An 18,722-nucleotide genomic window follows, 5' to 3' on the forward strand; every position below is an offset into this window, starting at 1 on the left:
TCTGTGAGAGCCAGAAATCTTGCTTGTTTGTAGGTGACCAAATACTTATTTTACCGAGGAATTTACCAATTCATTCATTAAAAATCCTACAATGTGATTTCCTGGATTCTTTCCCCCCATTCTGTCTCTCATAGTTGAAGTGTACCTATGATGAAAATTACAGGCCTCTCTCATCTTTTTAAGTGGGAGAACTTGCACAATTGGTGGCTGACTAAATACTTTCTTTCCCCACTGTGTGTGTGTGTATATGTATATATATTAGTCATTTAGCTGACGCTTTTATACGGAAAGTATTCAGACCCCTATTAAATTTTTAACTCTTTGTTTCATTGCAGCCATTTGCTAAAATCAAAAAAGTTCATTTTATTTCGCATTAAGGTACACTGAGCACCCCATCTTGACAGAAAAAAACAGAAATGTAGAAATTTTTGCAAATTTATTAAAAAAGAAAAACTGAAATATCACATGGTCATAAGTATTCAGACCCTTTGCTCAGTATTGAGTAGAAGCACCCTTTTGAGCTAGTACAGCCATGAGTCTTCTTGGGAATGATGCAACAAGTTTTTCATACCTGGATTTGGGGATCCTCTGCCATTCTTCCTTGCAGATCCTCTCCAGTTCCGTCAGGTTGGATGGTGAACGTTGGTGGACAGCCATTTTCAGGTCTCTCCAGAGATGCTCAATTGGGTTTAGGTCAGGGCTCTGGCTGGGCCAGTCAAGAATGGTCACAGAGTTGTTCCGAAGCCACTCCTTTGTTATTTTAGCTGTGTGCTTAGGGTCATTGTCTTGTTGGAAGGTGAACCTTCGGCCCAGTCTGAGGTCCAGAGCACTCTGGAAGAGGTTTTCTTCCAGGATATCTCTGTACTTGGCCGTATTCATCTTTCCTTCAATTGCAACCAGTCGTCCTGTCCCTGCAGCTGAAAAACACCCTCATAGCATGATGCTGCCACCACCATGTTTCACTGTTGGGATTGTATTGGGCAGGTGATGAGCAGTGCCTGGTTTTCTCCACACATACCGCTTAGAATTAACGCCAAAAAGTTCAATCTTGGTCTCATCAGACCAGAGAATCTTATTTCTCATAGTCTGGGAGTCCTTCATGTGTTTTTTGGCAAACTCTATGCGGGCTTTCATATGTCTTGCACTGAGGAGAGGCTTCCGTCGGGCCACTCTGCCATAAAGCCCCGACTGGTGGAAGAGCATAACCCAGAGCCAAAGTACAGTGCAGAAACAAACGAAAACAAGTGCAACAAACTAAACATCGAACAAAAAGTTCGGAAGTTCGTGTTTGGTAGATTATTTCTCTATTGTAACAATGCTTCGTGGCAATAAATGTTATACCATTGGAAAGCCTTCATTTATCTTTCAAACGGTGCCCCAATTGTAAGGAACATGCATTTCTGGGATGAGCAGCACAGCTGAGTATGCGGGTGTTGCGCCCATGAAAAATTTGCCAAATCTTCTCTGCCAATGCCAAACAGCTTATTCTGCTGTTGCTATCGACTCTTGTTTGGTGGTGTTTGGTGGATTGGATGATTGAAGTCTATCAGTAACAAGGAAGAAACAAGACATATTGGCCATTTAACAAACAGGAGCCTCAGTAGCGTGTGGAAGAACCATACACAGCCACAACAGCCTGGCTCCTCCTCCTCATGCTGGTCACCAGCCTGCTCACACACTGCTGTGGGACGGCATTCCACTCCTCAAGCAGGATTTGTCGCAAGTCAGCCAACGTGGTTGTGTTGGTCACTCTGGCAGGAACAGCTGGTCCCACAAGTGTTCACTTGGGTTGAGGTCAGGACTGCTGGCAAGCCATTCCATCCTCTCTACTCCCACATTCTGGAGGTAGTCTCTGATAAACCCCGCTCTGTGGGGGCGAGCGTTGTCATCTTAAGAGACTTAGAGGATGGAGTTCGGTCCCAGACTGGAGAAATGAGATTGCCACTGGTTGCAGAATCTCATCTCGATATCTCTCTGCATTGAGATTGCCTCCAATGAAGACGAGCCTCGTTTTTCCAGTGATGGAGATGCCGCCCCACACCATCACACTGCCTCCACCAAAAGGTGTTACTCTAACGGTGCAGCAATCAGCATAGCGTTCTCCCCATCTTCTCCACACTTTGACCCTATGATCCAACTTCCTTAGGCAGAATCTGGACTCATCGCTGAACACAACGTTCCTCCACATGTTCAGGTTCCAGTGCAGGTGTTGCCGACACCGGCAGAGAAGATTTGGCAAATTCTTCATGGGCACAACCCACATACTCAGCTGTGCTGCTCATCCCAGAAATGCATGTTCCTTACAATTGGGGCACCGTTTGAAAGGTAAATGAACAGGCTTTCCAACGGTATAACATTTATTGCCACGAAGCATTGTTACAATGGAGAAATAATCTACCAAACACGATCTTCCGAACTTTTTGTTCAATGTTTAGTATGAATACAATAAGTGCTAAGTGGAAGGCTCAGGGTAGCACTTCTTGAAGAGGTGACACAAAATATATACATAACGATACAGACCCAACATAACACAAAACATCCCTGTCTGTCTCCCTGTCTCTGTCTCCCTCTGTCTTCCTCTCCCTGTCTGTCTCTCAGGTCTCCAGTTGTTAGCCACAGCCAGTCGTGACCGTCTGATCCACGTCCTGGATGCAGGCCGAGACTACAGTCTGGTTCAGACTCTGGACGAACACTCGTCCTCCATCACTGCCGTCCGATTCGCCGGTGAGTCTCTGTGACCTCTGATGTTCAGGTTGTTGGTATGAATCATCCCTCTGACATCTTCCTGTTCTTCCTGTCTGTCAGCCAATGAGGGGAAGGTGAGGATGATCAGCTGTGGTGCCGATAAGAGCGTCTACTTCCGCACCGCTCAGCAGGTGAGAGCCACACCTGGTGATGTCACACAGTAGCTGATGGTAACTAAGTACATGCATTCAAGTAGTGTACTTGTATTTGTTTGAGGTACTTGTACTTTACTAGAGTATTTGCTTCATACTTGTACTGCACTACATTTATGCTACATATGAGAAAAATCTAATAAAACGAAGTAAGTTTGTTTTATTAGTTTTCCCTCCTCTTCTTCCTCCTCCTCCTCCTCTTCCTCACAGATGGAGGAGGGGTTGGAGTTCACTCGTACTCATCACGTGGTGAGGAAGACCACTCTGTACGACATGGACGTGGAACCCACCAGGAAGTACGCAGCAGTGGGCTGTCAGGACCGCAGCATCAGGTGTGTGAGTGTGCGTGTGCGTGTGTGTGTGTATGTGTGTGAGAGTGAGTGTGTGTGTCTGACAAACATGACAGTTCAGTCTGCAGGGAGGGTTATTACCCAGCAGGCACCAGGAGGAGGATTAGGATTATCACGTTCCCGTCTTCTTCTTCTTCTTCTACGACTGAGGTCATAATTGGATTTTTGGACCAGAGCTCTGTGTTCAGGCTGCCTCCTGCTGGTCACATTAGGAATTAACTCTTTAAAACGAAACATAAATATGATCTGTGAAGTATTTTGTTTTATCTCTGTGTCCTAACTGTAAATGTATGATGCTCTTCCTCTTGCTCCTCCTCCTACTTCTACAGGATCTTTAACATCAGTAACGGTAAACAGAAGAAGATGTATAAAGGCTCTCAGGGAGAGGACGGTACTCTCATTAAGGCAAGTGTTTCCATAGTAACATCAGGTGTAGATGATTCTTTTATCTTGCAGGTGTTAACTTCCCCCTCCTCTGTCGTCTTCAGGTGCAGATCGACCCGTCAGGTCTCTACATCGCCACTTCCTGTTCGGATAAAAACATCAGTATATTTGACTTCTACTCTGGAGAATGTGTGGCCACGATGTTCGGACACTCAGGTTAGTGAAGTCATTCAGTCCATTACTATGAATGTATGTATTTATATATATGTATTGATATATATATATTACGTTATAGTACACTATGACTTTAAAAAAAAATTGTTTTTGTTTTTACAACATATTATACTATGACTTTTTTATTTTTACGACATAATATGACTTTATGATATATTAAAAAGTGACTTTTTAAACTTTTTCCGACATACCATAATATGAATTTTTATAACATTTTTTAATAGTCTGCTGTAGAGAGGCAAAAAAAGTCATAGCATAATATGTTGTAAAAGTAATCCGACTACAAAAGTGAATGAATGCATGATGTATGAATCTACGTACATATGTATATTTCTCTCTAACAGTGTTTCCATCTGTCTGTCAGAGATAGTAACAGGTTTGAAGTTCAGTAGTGACTGCAGACACCTGATCACAGTGTCTGGAGACAGGTAATGTTTCATCATAGAGATTGTGTTCTTTACAGTTTACAAAACGTGGAGAAAAGTATTTAATTAAAGTACTAATACAACCTCTGTTTGTGTGCAGCTGTATCTTCGTGTGGCGTCTCAGTCCAGAGTTGACCATCAGGATGAGACAGCGACTCGCTGACCTTCAATCTCCCAGCAGCACTCAAACCTCCCAGAATGCACCACAGCAAAAAGGGGTGAACCTCAGGTAAATGTTCGGCTTGTAGGACCTGATGTGTTTGTCAGCGTTCATTTACAAAAACTAACTTGTTGAATTATAGCACAACTTATACACACCGTTTAATGTGAGTAAATTGAGTAAAGTGTGTGTGTGCGTGTGCGTAGCCGGGAGGTGTCTTCTCCTCGTGTCGTCAACATGTCGTCTGACAGCGACAAGGAGGAGGAAGAGGAGGAGGAGGAGTGCAGGAGTCCTTATATGGCCACAGCAGGATGCCTGGAGGAGGAGACGGGTATGTTACCATGGTTACACAGCATGCTAAAGCGTTGGCGTAAGTTTTATCCAATCAGCAGAGAGCTGGATAGAAGTCGTATTGAAGGAGCTCATGTAGTCTGGATGGTGGATCACAATAATCAGGATCCTCCGTTGGGACGTCCTCTGCAGTGATATCGAGGTTATTTTGTCATATGTAACAAAGATTGTCCTTCTCAGCTGCCGTAGTTGTGTAACACAACAGAGTGTTTTCTTTAAAATATACGTCAGGTTTCTGTGTTAACTCTTAACGTGAAAAGTCTTTATTCTCATAACACTACTGATGACAGAACAGCTGGTAGAAACGTGTAAAGTGATAACAGACATAAATAAATCAGCTTGATATTCAGGCTGGAAGGATAAACCAGAACAAAACAAAGATCAGTGAGGGTTGTGTTTGAGTTCACAGTTAAATCATAGGAAAGATCAGCAGCTGATGAAAATAAATCCTGTCCTGTTTTTGTTTTTTGCTTTCCTGCAGAAATGTCTGATGAAAAGTTCTGCAGAGACGGCAAGAAGGTCAGAGGACATTTTGTTGTCTGTGTTTTATACTGTGTGTATATATATATATATATATACTTATATAAACAGCCTCCCTCAGTGTATCTCAGTGTGCCTCAGTGTACCTCAGAGTACCTCAGTGTACCTCAGTGTTTCTCTGGGACTCCTCAGGACGCGTCGGGGGGACGCCTCCCTCGCCGTCGGTGGTCCAGGAGGACGGGCAGTGACGGCGTCCTGATGGTGAAGTCCATGTTGGACCTGAGACTGCTGGACTCGTACCGTCCTGATGAACAGGTGGACCAGGGGGCGGAGCACGAGGTCAGGAAGACAAACCAGACTACATTAAGAAAATACAGCATTTTGAACGCAGAGTTAACTCCAGCTTTTGTCCGTCCCTCCCAGGTGAAGACATGCCCCGTTGTGAGCCCCTCCCCCCCTTGTCCGAGTGGGATGGGCCAGTGTGTGGGGGCGGGGCTTCACAGGACCAATCGGGAGCTGGGGAGCAGCATCAGTCTGCAGGTCAACACTGCATGGGTGAGAACACACACCCACCATCTAACCTCTAACCTTTCCACCGTGTTTCACCTGAAGGTGCTCAGGTGTTGAGTCACATGTCAACAGGACACCTGAGCACCTTCAGGTATCTGAAGAAGGCCACGGAATACGGTAGAAAGGCCAGTAACATTTTATCAGCAATATGTCTCTGGAGTGAAAGATGAACCTGTGACTCTGTATCCATCCAGGCAGAGGACAATGAGGCAAGGACCAATCAGAGGCCGGACTTCATCCCGCTGTCCAACCACAGCCCAGACATGGAGGCTGTGGTTCTGTATCCCGACCGATGGGAGGACAGAGTGAGCCTGGCAGGAAGGTACCAGGATGTTCTACCACGTCTGGTCTCATTCATGCAGCATGAAGCCAGCATGCTTTTTAGGCTACTCTGACCCACAATCCTTTGCAGCAGACATATGAGGAAGAGGTCCCTTGTTATGAGGAAGTAGTTTGTCCCAGTTCAATGAATACTGTATGTAACAGAAAGTACTTTGTATGTCCTTAAAGTAAAAAGTATTAGGTTGGATGTTGACACTGTTTTAAACCCCGCCCCCTCTAACCCCTGCCCCTTCCTGTCAGTGAGTTCCAGGTGAAGGAGGCGTGTCCTGCCTCAGGTGGACATCAGGACAAACCCAGTCCAGACAGCGGCTGCTCACTGGGATTCAGCTCCAGGCTGTCCAGTCCAGTCAGACCTGCAGGAGACGGTGAGACAGAAAGACAGACAGACAGATACAGAGAGACAGTCAGAGACTAAGACAGACAGACACAGTGAGACGGACAGAGATTTCTCGTGTCTGTCACTAACCTTTAACCCCTCTTTCTTTGGTCTCGTAGACTTGGAGCTCACTGAGCTTCTTAGTGTGGATGGAAACTCCTCTGAGCTGGAGGAGGAAGAAGAGGATGAAGGAGGAGGAGCAGCAGCAGGAAGAGGAGCAAAAGAGGTTGTGAGCTCTCAGCTCGTCCCTCAGACTCCAGACCAGGAAGCCTTCCTGAAGGAACACTTTGTCACACTGGCCGACCTCTCGGGATCAGGTCTGTACCTCTGTGATGGTCTGCTGATCTGGTCCAGAGAATAGATTCATAACTTTCTGTTATTAACTGGTATCTATTTATTATTGAATACAAATGTTGAAGCTGACTTCGTAGTCAGGACTGGTCTCTCAGGACTCTAGACTTGGACTTGTATCAAAGGTCTCTAAACTTGGACTTGTCTTTGACTTGTGTCAAAGTGTTCTAGACTTAAACTTGCTTTTGAGGACATGGACTTGTCTTTGACTTGTGTTAAAGGTCTCTGGACTTGGACTTGTCTTGAAGAACTCTAGACGTTTAAGTTAAATTAACTTTGACGCGTCGCTGTTAAACCGTCTTGTCGAGCTGAACCTCTGAGTCTGGAGGACTCAAACATATAAACTGTGTGTTGACAGGAAGTCCAAGCAAAGCTTCTCACAGCTCCAGTGAGAGTATTAGCATCTCTTCCAGGTTCCTCTCCCAGAATCCAGCTGGAAGGTAAAACCTCAGATGACACAGATCCACACTTTGTGATGACTCAACATGTTTAATAGTCTGATCAGGATCAGCTGAGACTAAAGACTGTTGATCTAAAACCCTCTGGTTCTGTTTCTCCTCCTCAGTCGGACTGTGTTTCCTCTCCCATCTCGGACTTCTGGAGGAGGAGAGGTGAAGGCCCGGCCTCTGGTCTCAGAAGTCCGCCCTCTGAACCAGACCCAGGACCAGAGGGTGTCATGGAACCAGGACCAAAGCCAGAAACAGAATCAGGACCAAACCTCCTCAGTTCACGCCCAGGCACATCCCCAGAACAGGATCAACCAGGACCAGCCTCCTCAAGATGTGAACCAGAACCAGATGGCGGAGGAGACCTCCTCGGACCAGCAGACCCACCGACCCCCCCCACTGAAGAAGAAGATCCAGACCGCAGTGGAGTCTAAGAGGAATCTGGGCCCGACGGCCCGAGCCGCCGCCTTCCATCTGAACTCCTCTTCCGGACTTCGGAAGGCTCAGTCAGTCCAGAACCTGCTGACCGACTCAGGTGAGACTCAGAACCTCCAGAGACTCAGGTGACCAGTTAAATAAAGACCCAAACCTCAAACTTTCTCTCTCCCTCAGGTAACTCCTCCTTCTCAACCTCCTGTCCAATCAGAGAGCCTCAGCCCCTCCCCCCCCTGCAGCGCCCTACCACCCTCCCCTCCTCCCCCCGCCTCCCCCAGTCCACAGCCCCGCCCCCTCAGAGACCAAGCCCCGCCTCCCCCAGGTCCCCCCAACAGGAAACAGCCGCCGCTGCCATCTTGTCTGCAGCTTCGTCTGCTGTCGGCACCCCGAGGAAGTCGTCCTCGTCCACTCTGGTGGCGTCTCGTTCCTACATGAGTCCGACCGCCAGCTCCATGGCTAAGATTTCTCGCTCTGTCTCCGTGGGCGACGGCCTGAACATCCCAGAATGTGGCGAGGACCCCCCGATGACATCTTCATCATCGGTAACTCCCTCCTCTCAGGTCAAAGACACGCCTCCTCCTCTTGTTGCCGTGGTGACCTCCAACGTAGGTCTGGCCACGCCCCCCCATGCTTCCGTTTTTTCCGTCGTTGTTGCCTCCTCGTCTCTGGGTAACCATGGCAACCAGGCGGCCCCTCCCCCCCGCGGCCTCCAGGCTCGGGTACCCGGCAAACCACTCCCCGACAAGCCCTCCCTCGCCTCCTTGTCCTCCCTCGCCTCCTCGTCACGGCCTCCTCCGGTCTCCGTCTCCCCCCTGACTCCCCCCTGGCAGGAGGAGGAATCTCAGACTCCTGCAGGCGGCGGCAGCGTGGAGCCAAGAGATGATGCAGGTTTGGACTCTCATCTTCATCCTCCTCCTCTTCATCCCGTCACATTGTCATCTCTGGCTCCACCCCTCTTCTTCATCATCCTTCTCTTCATCCTGTCACACTGTCATCTTTGGCTCCGCCCCTCTTCTTCATCCTCTTCCTCTTGCTCTTGCTCTTGCTCTTGCTCTTGCTCTGTGGTGACGGGTGAGACATTTCTCTGTGTTTGATGTTATTCGTCTCTTCTTCTTCACTCCCTCCATCTTATCATTTAGACAATTAGAACTAAACAGGAAGGGGGGGGTCAGCCAATCAGCTGTCAGTATTGTTATTGGTAGAGTGACCTCACCTTCTCTCTCTGTGTGCAGACCTGCCAATCAGTGTGGAGACCTGCAGAGCTCTGACCAATGAGCTGCAGAGCTGCTTCAAAAGAGCAACACACCTGTACAGGAAGGTGAGTCTGTATCAATACAGCTTTTATATCTGACAACATGTAGGAAGTTTTAGATGTGAACTCACCTAAAGAAGGCCGTCTGGGTGTCGACCTGTCAATCACCATGTAGCCCCGCCCTAAAGCATACCCTGCTTTATGGTCTATTCGACTCTAGATGGACTATAACTTACTAAATGAACATCATGCTGTATTGAAGAAGACTTGAAACTAGAGATTGAGACCATAAACTCATGTTTACAATGTTTACTTCTCTCTTGATTTATTACCTCAGTAGAGTCATTTTCTCATAGACTTCTATACAACCAGAGGAGTCGCCCCCTGCTGGTCAGTGGAGAGAATGCAGCTTTAACACTTTAAATAAATAGGGTCTCCTGGTTCAGACCAGAGGTTGTGAAACAGGAAGGGGGCGGGGCAGTTGAAGGACATCAGCAGTGACATCATCAGCTCCCTCACCTGTGTGTCTCTCTCTCTCTCTCTCTCTCTCTCTCCTCCAGGTGAGAGGCTCCTCTCACGATGACTCCGCCCCCAACCAGCGCCAGATAGCCGTCGTCCTATCGGAGGCCTTCCAGGCCATGAGGGCGGAGCTCGACTGTCTTCCGCTCGGCGTGCCGAGCATGCTGGGAGTTGAGGAGAGGCTGGGGGGGGTGAAGACAGCAACTCTGCTGGAGGAGTATTCTCTGCTGCTGCTGCAGGCCGTTCACCACCGGGTCCACAACATGGAGGCTCATCACTGAGGCTCTTCATCCTCCTCCTCTTAGTCTTCCTCCTTTACTTTTTTCTTCTTTTTCCTCTTCATCCTCTGAGGCTTTTCATCCACTGCTCCTCCTCATCCACTCCTCTTCATCCTCTGATGCTCTTCCATTCTTCATCCATTTTTTCTTTGTCATCTTTTCCTCTTTCATCTCCATCTTTTTTTTCTTCTTTCCTTCCTTCCTCTGTCTTTTCTTCCTCCTCGTCTTCACAGATGAAGGATCTGAAGCCATTTTGATTTATTCTGAACTTGTTACTTTCTTTTATTATTATGCAAGAATCTCTCTGGTCTTAAAGGACAGACGAGTCGATCCTACAAAACTTTTTTTTTTTTTTAAGAAACTGAATTTGTTTTCGAAACTGAATGACTTGAAATTTCTTTCGAGTCGTTTTTTTGAAAGAAGTTTCAGCGACGGAGTCGTGGAAGTTTTTATTTTAGATTTCTGAAGAGTTATTGTTATGAAACGTTGATGTTAGACTGTAGAGACTTACTAAAGGAACAAACTGCAATACGAGACACTTTGAACAAACTTTGTTGTTCCTTTATTTGATGTAAATGGTTCTTCCTGAGTTCACTTGAATCAGATTTTTAGTTTGTGTTTATTCTGCTGATGTTACACTGAACAGACTCGTTGTCTCCAGAGGATACACACTGAAGTTCCTCTTTTTATAACTGTTATTAAAGGAACACTTTAACAAACAGGTCAAAGTTTGAAAAGTTTTTGTCAAAATGTAGGGTTAGGATTAGGGTTAGGGTTAGGGTAGTCTCAAAAAGTTTGAGACTTCAGATGTTTGTTTTTATGAAGGTTATTTTTTTATTTATTTAAAATCATTATATTCCCATGACATCGTCTTCAGGTCCATCCTGTTGGTAACCACAGGAAGTCTCGACCAAAATAAAAGTCCAGTTACAGCTTGATACCTGAAGGGATGGTTTGTTGCCGAGACCCTGATCCGGGGGTCAGAGGGGGAACAGCAGGAAGCCGGAGAAGACGCTGAAGTTTCTCGAGTCGTCGTAGAGCCGGTAGCTGGCCGGCAGACTGAGGCGGACCCCGTCGCCCTCCTCCAGCTGCAGGGCTACGCCGCCCGACATGGAAGCGTAGCCGCCGTGGTCGTTCAGGACCAGGCTGAAGACAACTGGCTGGTTGTTCCTGTACAGGTGGAGACCCATGTAACCCTTCAGGTAGTCTGCAGCCGTGAAGCTGAAGAAGTAAAGTCCTCTGACGGGAGCCGTGAACACGCCTGACAGACACAGAGCAGGTCAACACTTACACACCAAACACTGATACTGAGGCCATGACATCATGGGTCTGTAAGGGGACAGGGTTTACCTGCAGTCTGGTTGTAACGAGGTATTTAAGGGGACAGGGTTTACCTTCAGTCTGGTTGTAGGCTTGGCCGATGTTGGTGATGGTTTTGGAGAAGATCAGAGTCGTCTCCTCGTCAAATGGTCCGACTGATCCTGAATCAGTCAGACCGGCTGAGAATGCAACCTTCAGGTCACCTGCAAAAAGAAGTTTGACTTCAATGTTTTAATACAATAAAAACCTGTTTTACCTTCTGATGGAACTCTGAATGTTTAATATCTAAATGTTTCATAATTTCCAGCTTATTCTTTGTTTCTGTTCAGAGTTTTAAAGAAAGACACTCAAAATATTACTGGATGAATTTTCATCATTTTTTGTGAAGTTCTGAATGAAACAAAAAGCATTTTTTCGCTCTAAAGTCGTAAAGAACTTGAGTCCAAACCTGAGTTTGTGTTTGTGAGACGATTATCAGTTTCATTCAGTCTGAAGCTCAAAACTGAAAATCAGGGAACAAAGGAACACAGGAAACTGATGAACAGAAGAAGCAGAAGTTCTGACATCTGTTGGTCAAATACTTGATTCACTATCAAAGTGACTGACTTGTGATGCAGATAGTGAATATATATGTAGTAGTGCTGGGCAAGTTATCGCGTTAACGCATTCATTAATTAACGCCAACGCATTCATTAATTAACGCCGGCAATTATTTTATCGTGCGTTAACACAGTTTTATTATTATTAAGCGGACATTTTTAACACAAGAACCTTGTGGCATCTCTTCCCGTTTCCTTCACCGACATTCCCCTGGGTCCTAAGTCCCTCCAGGTACAGCTTCTTATCACCCTCTATGTACCAACGTACATTTATAACAAATACCACACATATTACGGTAATCAGCATTACATGTGTCTGACCAAAAAAAGCCAAAAAGAAATTATTAATTTAAATTATTTTTTTAGAGTTTTTAAAATTTAGTTTTATAAACTTTGTTCAGGAACAGGGCCACGCCCAGAACACAGCTCATTTCCTCTGCACAGAGTATTTAAGCACAACGAACCCGTTCACTTCCTCTTCGACTCTTGTCTTCACATCCCTCCCCCCCAACCCCATTTTCGTCCTCCTATTTCTCTCTCTCTCTCTCTCTCGCAGGATTACAGGAACGACAGGGGACTCTGCACTGCCAGAGCTTCCGAAGAGACAGCCCCCACCCTACAAGTCTCCGTTCCCGCCAGCCGGCGGACATCAACGGTCCCCCTTCGATCGCCTAACCTCCTTCCTACGAACCCTCCTCGTTTCTTCTTCCTACATCCCTACATCCCTTCATCCCTCTACCCCTACCCTACATCCCTCTACCTCGACCCCTACCCCTCATCCCTTCATCCCTACCCTACATCCCTTCATCCCTCTACATCTTCATCCCTCTACCCTTCATCCCTACATCCCTACATCCCTACCTTACTCCCCTTCACCCCTATCCTACTCCCCTTCATCCCTCTACCCTATATCTATTCATCCCTCGACCCCTTCCGCTTCTTGAATCGAACAATCATTCCACTATGCAATAAACCTCTCGAAACTCATACTGTTATTGGCGTGGTCCTTGTTAGTGAAAGTGTTTTTGTTTGTAATATGTATAATAAGCATATCATTTAGTTATCGCTACTGAGAATTTAACAAACATTAGAAAAAAAACATGACATGATGAGGTTTGCAGTTTTCAAGAAGTATATTTCAGATTGCATCTATTACACACATGAAAATAAAGTTGTGAACACCGGCTGAATATCTATTATCAGAATCATTATAACTGTGTTATAACTGCTACTGTGTAAAGGGAATACTGCTGTTAACAAGAACCTGATGTGTTAAAAGTGTTTACAAACCAGATGTTATTGCACTTTTGTTCATATAGCAGTACTTTTAAAATAAAAGTGCGCAATACCCTACTTTTGAATTCATTATTGAATTTTGCGCATAACAATGAGATTAATCGTAAAGAAATCATGCGATTAATCGCGACTAAAATGTTAATCATTGCCCAGCACTAATATTTATACAATACATGGATATAAAGCTAGTTATTTTAAACCTTCAGGGTGTTACCTGTGTTTTCTGTCTTCACATCTTCAAGCTGTTTGTCACTGACCCTCAGTCTGACCTCCAACTCTGAAGAGAAAACAGGAAATATATGATTCATTTCAAACTATTTACCACTTGTGTTCATGAATATAATAAAGTTAATTTAAATCTACCTGTAGTTTTGTTGTGGCTATCTGTCAGTCTGGACTCCATCAAGGAAAGTTGAACAGACTGAACTGAAAACACAAAATAAATCAGAAACAAAGAACTTGTGACTCCTGGAGTACATTTATGGAAAAACACACAACAGAAGCAAAAAACAAACGTCTACTTTAAAATATAAAAAAGGATTTTAATCATCTGTATTATAAATAGCTGAGTTATAATTCCTGTCAATTCAAATGTCATAAAAGGTTCCTACAATAACCATCAGGATGATAAAGGAGTTCCTCAGGGAACCTTACTGGATACTCCACTGCTTCAGTCAGAACATTCTCTACATGTGTCTCTCTAAGGACGTCAACATATTTCTATCAGTTCTTTATGGATAAACCTTCAGAGTGTTACCTGTGTTTTCTGTCTTCAGTTCTTCCAGATGTTTCTCACTGACTCTCAGTCTGACCTCCAACTCTAAAGAGAGAACATTCTTGTTTAGAAGGGGCTCCTCAGGGAACCATGTTGGATCCTCCAGAGTTTACCTTTAAAACATCTTTGCAAACATTGTTGTGTTGAACGTACTTGAGATAAAAAGACAATTCATACTATTCTCAGATTTACACTGTACCTGCACAATAGAACCAACCCACAAAGTCCAGCTTTACAAAGCTTCTAATATTCTGTTTTTGTTGATTTACATATTTATCAATGAGGTCATACTCAGTGGTTATTAAAACCTGGACTGGCAGTACAGTTGTATTGGGTTGTATTAGATTTTACAGGTGTACCTAATAAAGTGGCCAGAGGGTGAAATCAACAGTTTGATCATAAAGGTTCCAACCAGAACCATCAGGAGGTCAAATTAGTTCCTCTGGGAACTTTACTGGATCCTCCAGTTTGAAGCAACACATGAGCTCAAATAAATTATTGTTTTATTCTGATATAATTTCATAATCTACAGTTAGTCCTAAACCTTCAGAGTGTTACCTGTGTTTTCTGTCTTAAGATCTTCCAGATGTTTCTCACTGACACTCAGTCTTACCTCCAGAGCTGAGGATAAAACAGTGAAAGTGAATCAGCTGTCCAAACAACACGATCGGCTCCTCTCTAGTGGACTGCTTAATAAACAGATTGATGTATGATGTACCTGTGTTCATTGTGTCCAGGAGACTCTCGGTTGTGTTCACCTTTCTCTGTAGCTTCATCGGTTTGGAGGTTTGATCTGAAACACGAAGATAAACCAGCTGCAGTGAAACATTTCCTCTGTGAGCTTCAGTGTAGATTCTCTCTCTCTCTGTTACCTGATTGGTCTGTCTGCAGCTGCTGAATCTGAGTCTCTGCAGAGTTCAATCTTACCTGCAGCTGCTTCACCGCGTCATCCTGAACTGAAAACACAGGAAGTGACATCACTGATCTGAAGGAGGCGTCAGAAAAAAAACAGCTGAGCATAACAGAAAGTGTTCAAAGTATTATTGTTGAGGTAAAAGTACTCTATTATAGGTAAAAGTACTGCACTTAAAGTACATTTTGCTGATAATTATTATGTACTTTTATGCTTAAAAAGTAAAAATAATCCCAAACAACAATGACCACATCGACATATTGATTCATCATTTCTATAGCACTGACATGAACGGATTGATGTTTTTATTATGACTCTGTAATGAAACACGAAGCAGGAGAAGAAAATACTTCACAAGGTTTTTAGTCACTCGTCAAAGTGTGAAATCAAGTAAAACTGTACTTAAGTACGCGGCTTACGTAAGAATTAATGATTAATGAGTATTACGAAAGAAAGAAAGAAAAAAAGAAAGGATGGATGGATGGTTGAATGGATGGATGGATGACCTCGTATTAAGCTGAGCTTGTCTCTTTCTGCAGATGAGTTCAGTTTTTTCTCCAGTGAGTTCAGTCGACTCTGCAGAACTGAAACTATACAGACGCACGCACGCACGCACGCACGCACGCACGCACGCACACACTAGAGAAACAGTGCCGCTTTATCAGCAGCACTGAGTTTGTGAATAAAATCTGGAGTCTAAACATAAACATAAAAAAACAGAGGTAGTCACTGTAATTATTGATCTGATGAAATCAATGATCTCATACTGATTGTGATTGGTGGATTGGTTCAGTCACCTTGAGTATTTGAGTTCATCTCCTCCAGCTCAGTTTCAGTCTGAGACGAACTGTTTGAAGTCGGGAATGCTGGGAAATAAAGAAATAAAATGGCCAAAAGTGTCTTAATATTTGTAACTTATATCATTCGTATTAATTAGTGCTGGGTAACGATTACAATTTTTAATCGCATGATTTGTTTGCGATTAATCTCATTGTTATGCGCAAAATTCAATCATGAATTCAAAAGTAGTGTATTGCGCACTTTTATTTTGAAAGTACTGCTATATGAACAAAAGGTCAGTAACATTTGGTTTGCAAACACTTTAAACACATCAGGTTCTTGTTAACAGCAGTATTCCCTTTACACAGTAGCAGTTATAATGATTCTGATCATAGATATTCAGCCGGTGTTCACAACTTTATCTTCATGTGTGTAAGAGATGCAATTTGAAATATACTTCTTGAAAACTGCAAACCTCATCATGTCATCATCATCATCACAAAAATGTCCGCTTAATAATAAACAAAAACTGCGTTAACGCGCGATAAAATAATCGTCGGCGTTAATTAATTAATGCGTTAACGCGATAATAGCGCATTAACTTGCCCTGCACTAATATTAATATATAAAGGTATTTTACTTTTGATTCAAAGTTCAGCAGTTTAATAAAAAACATTCCACTAAAATGAGATCATGAAGTCAGAAGCACAGTCAGAACTACATCTCCTAGAAGCACACAGGAACACTATCAACATGCACTAAAAGGTTAATAACATACTACAATGTAGCTGTAAGCACTTATAAAGGTTTATTAATGTTCTGTATTTGTTCTCCTATGAAGACTCTAGATCTGTTTACAGCTACAATATAGTCTGTTAATTAAAACATGTATATTTATTGATTAGTAATGATCAATAAGAGGGTTAAAGTTAAGAGGAAACTGACCTGAGGGCTGTCTCATCAGCTCCTCCATCAGACTTTCAGCGTTACACAACCTGACTGAAAGAACTGTGGAAACAAACCAAACTTTATCTCAGAGTCACGAGTCACTTTGTTAGTCACAAGTCTTTGTGTTAAAGTCTTTGTGGTAAAGTCTTTGTGTTAACGCCACGAGTCTGTGTTAAAGTCACAAGTCTTTGTGTTAAAGTCACAAGTCTTTGTATTAAAGTTAGAAGTCTTTGTGTTAAAGTCTTTGTGTTAACGCCACGAGTCTGTGTTAAAGTCACGAGTCTGTGTTAAAGTTACGAGTCTGTGTTAAAGTTACGAGTCTTTGTGTTAAAGTCACGAGTCTTTGTGTTAAAGTCACGAGTCTTTGTATTAAAGTATTTGTGTTAAAGTCACAAGTCTTTGTATTAAAGTATTTGTGTTAAAGTCACAAGTCTTTGTATTAAAGTATTTGTGTTAAAGTCACAAGTCTTTGTATTAAAGTATTTGTGTTAAAGTCATGTGACTTGAGTTTACAATTTTGCAAATCAGGTCACAAAGTAACGAAACAAACTGTAAACATAAATATGATGAAGATGAAGATGATGATGACCTGTGCTTTTCCTCCTCAGCTGTTCCACTGTGTTTTCACTCGCCCTCAGTCTGGTCTGCAGGAACGGAAGCTCAGCTGCTAGAGCTGTCCACAAAATAATAATAATAATTATATATATACACATATGAGATGAAGATGAAGAGATAAAAGCAGCTAAATGTTGGTAAACATTAAAGCCATTAAAGAAACTTGAAGTTGAATCACTGTGAAAAGTTGAACAAGAAGAACTCAAGTCATCTCACCTGAGTTCTTCTTCTTAAGGTCGTCCATTGAACGCTCGCTGGCATTCAGTCTGAAGTGAAGCGTCAACACTTCAGATGAAAACTTGACGGCTCGAACTTTAAAGATCGAAACACAACAAAGTGACAGAAACAATCAGAAGTACGAGTCAGAAATATGTCAACAAATATCAGAATGTAATGATTTGATGCTTTAAAAAAAAAAAAAAATCAGATAATCAAGAAATCAGCTGATGACTCAGATCTTTATTTCTCACAGAACCAGAACATTTAACTTACATTTTCACCCCAACTTTAGAAAGTAGTGAAATACCTGCATACGTTTTTATCTTATTGAAGGTCAGAGATCAAACTAACTCCTATAAATCTTATAAATTAAAGGTTATGTCTGGTTTTAGATATAAACAGTAACGTCACGGCTACAATGAAGCTGCTAAATGACGTCATAAATGTAACTGACTCTAAAGAATACTGTGAGCATTATTCCTTTTATTAAGAGTTCATCCAATCTAATCTAATAATGTTAAATGGTTTGAAAACTATACAAAGTGTCCAACTTTGTGTATATTCTAGCTTTTTAAAAATGATGGCGTCCCACAAGGCTCCATACTGGGTCCCATTTTACTTCTTTAAAATTACATTAATAAAATATTTCATTATTTATGCAGACGACACCTTGATGTATCGTTCTCTTGTTTCTGTAAATAATAACGAGTCTAACTTCTAACAGCTGAACACAGTCGGACTTTTAAACATCTTCCAGCATCAAATTCTGGTTTTCTCGTCCAGAAACAAATTATTTTGCTGCAAAGAGCATCAACAGAGGAATCTTTTAAACTCCTCCCCCTCCATTTGCTCTGCCTATCCTCCTCTTCCTCCCCCCCCCTCCCTTTCCTCTCCTCCTACCTTTGCTCTCCTCCTCCTCCTACCTTTGCTTTGCTCCTCCAGCTTCCTCCTCAGGTCTGAGTTCATCTCCATGGTTCTCCTCAGCTCCTCCTTCTGCTGCTCCACTGTCTCCTCCAGACCGTCCAGGCTGCGTCTCTGCGTCCAGTCCTCCAGCTCTCCGTCCCTCAGCCGGGTCTCCAGGCTCCTGATGGCCTGACGCTGCTCCACCTCCGCGGCCTTTACGCTGAGGACCAGGTCCTTCAGGCCCCGCAGCTCGTCCCAGAGGACGGGGAGCTCCGGGGGGACGTCGTCGTCGTCCTCCACCGTCCTCAGGTCCTCCTCCTGGGAGACAGAAGCCTCCAACTGTCCCCAACTGACAGAGAAGAACAGCAGCAGAAACAGAACAGACTTCATCCTGAAACCAAAAGCTGCTGCTGAGCAAAAGTCCAACAGCTTATATACACACACACACACACACACACACACACACACACACACACACACACACACACACACACACACACACAC

General features: G+C 43.7%; 2 protein-coding genes across 3 annotated transcripts; one reads left to right on the forward strand and one right to left on the reverse strand.

The window, feature by feature from the left end:
* Positions 1–2,298: 2,298 nt before the first annotated feature.
* LOC116401264 (mitogen-activated protein kinase-binding protein 1-like) lies at positions 2,299–10,571 on the forward strand. Its single transcript, XM_031879586.1, has 20 exons — positions 2,299–2,325; positions 2,599–2,724; positions 2,806–2,876; positions 3,108–3,229; positions 3,577–3,652; positions 3,736–3,847; positions 4,230–4,293; positions 4,391–4,519; positions 4,657–4,781; positions 5,283–5,320; positions 5,474–5,620; positions 5,705–5,836; positions 6,046–6,173; positions 6,434–6,558; positions 6,689–6,886; positions 7,279–7,360; positions 7,486–7,901; positions 7,979–8,689; positions 9,034–9,119; positions 9,614–10,571. The coding sequence occupies exons 3-20, from the start codon at positions 2,826–2,828 to the stop codon at positions 9,851–9,853; spliced, it is 2,982 nt and encodes a 993-aa protein (XP_031735446.1). The 5' UTR covers positions 2,299–2,325; positions 2,599–2,724; positions 2,806–2,825; the 3' UTR covers positions 9,854–10,571.
* LOC116401265 (intracellular protein transport protein uso1-like) lies at positions 10,038–18,620 on the reverse strand. 2 transcript variants are annotated; one of them, XM_031879587.1, is made up of 14 exons: positions 18,239–18,620; positions 17,313–17,408; positions 17,071–17,154; positions 16,479–16,541; positions 15,551–15,619; positions 14,713–14,796; positions 14,559–14,633; positions 14,399–14,461; positions 13,823–13,885; positions 13,429–13,491; positions 13,280–13,342; positions 11,619–11,672; positions 11,245–11,373; positions 10,038–11,111 (listed from the first exon to the last, which is right to left on the reverse strand). In XM_031879587.1, exons 1-14 carry the CDS (start codon positions 18,606–18,608, stop codon positions 10,831–10,833), a joined length of 1,557 nt encoding a protein of 518 aa, XP_031735447.1. In that variant the 5' UTR covers positions 18,609–18,620; the 3' UTR covers positions 10,038–10,830. The 2 variants fall into 2 exon arrangements, with proteins under 2 accessions (XP_031735447.1, XP_031735448.1); XM_031879588.1 differs by lacking the exon at positions 15,551–15,619.
* Between the last annotated feature and the right edge of the window lie 102 nt (positions 18,621–18,722).

The sequence above is a fragment of the Anarrhichthys ocellatus genome, unplaced genomic scaffold (genome assembly GCF_004355925.1).
Source record: "Anarrhichthys ocellatus isolate YVR2014 unplaced genomic scaffold, GSC_Weel_1.0 scaffold310, whole genome shotgun sequence".
Classification (NCBI taxonomy): Eukaryota; Metazoa; Chordata; class Actinopteri; order Perciformes; family Anarhichadidae; genus Anarrhichthys; species Anarrhichthys ocellatus.